Source organism: Brassica napus, chromosome C8, assembly GCF_020379485.1.
Source record: "Brassica napus cultivar Da-Ae chromosome C8, Da-Ae, whole genome shotgun sequence".
In the NCBI taxonomy this organism is placed as follows: domain Eukaryota; kingdom Viridiplantae; phylum Streptophyta; class Magnoliopsida; order Brassicales; family Brassicaceae; genus Brassica; species Brassica napus.
In genome coordinates, this window is record NC_063451.1 from 14,448,442 (window position 1) to 14,450,333 (window position 1,892).

At 52.8% G+C, this 1,892-nt stretch overlaps 1 protein-coding gene across 1 annotated transcript; it reads left to right on the forward strand.

The window, feature by feature from the left end:
- Positions 1 to 484: 484 nt before the first annotated feature.
- Positions 485 to 1,576, forward strand: LOC106355825. Its single transcript, XM_013795705.2, has one exon. The coding sequence runs from the start codon at positions 485 to 487 to the stop codon at positions 1,574 to 1,576; it is 1,092 nt and encodes a 363-aa protein (XP_013651159.2).
- The last annotated feature ends 316 nt before the right edge of the window (positions 1,577 to 1,892 follow it).

Sequence of the window (1,892 nt, forward strand, 5' to 3'; positions counted from 1 at the left end):
CAACACCCAGGTTCGACCCATGGGGAATCTGAATACTCCTAACTCCGGAGAAGGCGCGACCGATCCAGCTCCTGGGTCAGGCGTAGCCGGGGCAACGCGCGTAGGGGCCAAGAATCCTCAGGTCCACAACCTGGAGGAGAGTGATTCCAAGCCAGAATCTGATAAGGAGACGCCTGAAAAGATATCAGCGACGGAGTCCTCTATGACTGCCTATTTCGAGAAGATGTTCTCCAAGAGATTCGACGCCATGCAGTCCATGGTGGAACGCCTACCAGGAGTTGCTCCCCCAATCCGAAGGAGTAACCCAAACTCCTACGCAGATACCCCCTTCGTGGAAGGAATCGCCTCGGTCGAGATGCCTAGGAAGTTTTTCTTCCCCAGCATAAAGATGTACGACAGCACGGGGGACCCCGACAATCATATCGCTCAATACAAGCAACAGATGCTCGCGGTCGCGCTTCCATAAGAATCCCGCAAGGCTACAATGTGCAAAGGCTTTGGCTCCACTCTGATAAGACCTGCCCTACAATGGTACATAAACCTACCCACCAGGTCCATATCCTCTTTTGCGAGCCTCAGCGACAAGTTTGTGGAGCAATTCACAAGTAGTAAAAGCCTGGAGAAGACTTCAGACGGTCTCTACGAGATTCTTCAGCATCGGGTAGAACCCCTGCGAGATTACATAAACCGCTTCAACCAAGAAAAGATGGCAGTTCCCGACTGCAGCATTCCTACCGTGATCTCTGCCTTCAAAAGGGGCCTGCTTCCAGACGGAGGCCTCTACAAAGAACTAACCACGTATCCCTGCAAGACCATGGAAGACGTGTTATCTCGGGCCTCGGTGCAAGTGAAGTGGGAAGAAGATGTCGCTAGCCACGCTAAGGCCCAGCTGAAGCAGGACAAAAAGTCGGCCCGATCGGATCAAGGAAATCGGGATGAAAGATCCTCCCAAAGAGCGACCAAGGACTCTGGGAACAGAAACCGGGGCAGGTTCCTGTACCGACCCCTGGAAAAGGAAGAAGGAATGTCGGTATCCACTTGGCCCGACATCTCCCATCTCTCCATATTCACACCGGAGCTAGTCAACGTCTTTAGGCAGATGGGCCAACAGGTCAAGTGGCCTCAAAAGATGAAGGCACCTGACTCGTTCCGGAACCCTGGCCTCTGGTGCGACTTCCATCGCGATCACGGTCACAAAACTGAAGACTGCATCGCTCTAAGGATCGAGGTCAATGAACTACTCCAAAAGGGGCATCTCCGGGAATTCCTCTCAGAAAAAGCCAAGAACCATCTAAATAAAGAGGTGCCGGCGAAATCCGCTGGAGCTATACCCGCCTCACCACCTCGCCAGGACCGAGTGATCCTTGTCATATCCGGAGGTTCAGAGACAAGCGGCGTGAGTCATGCAGCTGCCAAGAAAAGCACCCGCAATGCCAAGCACGGCCTGGAGACGACCAAACCAAAGCGCTTGCTCCTAGGTACCGACAAAATAAGCTTCACGGCTAAGGAGCAGGAGAAGATCCTGGCTCCCCACCACGATCCCCTGGTCATCTCGCACACCGTAGCAAACTACTAGGTAAAAAGAATACTAGTGGACAATGGTTGCTGCAGCAACATCATCTTCCAGACTGCTTACCAGGACCTAAGGCTGGAGGAGAGCGCCCTGACGCGCAAAATAACTCCACTCATCGGATTCAGCGGCGAAGTCAAGAAAACAGCCAGAGAGGTCACTCTCCCAGTGTACGCTGAAAGGATCAACATGTCTACCAAGTTCCTGGTCGTCTACAATCAATCCGCATACAACATGATCCTAGGAAGACCCTGGATTCACGACATGGGAGCAGTCCCTTTAACCCTTCATCAAATGGTGAAATTCCCTACACCCTGGGGCA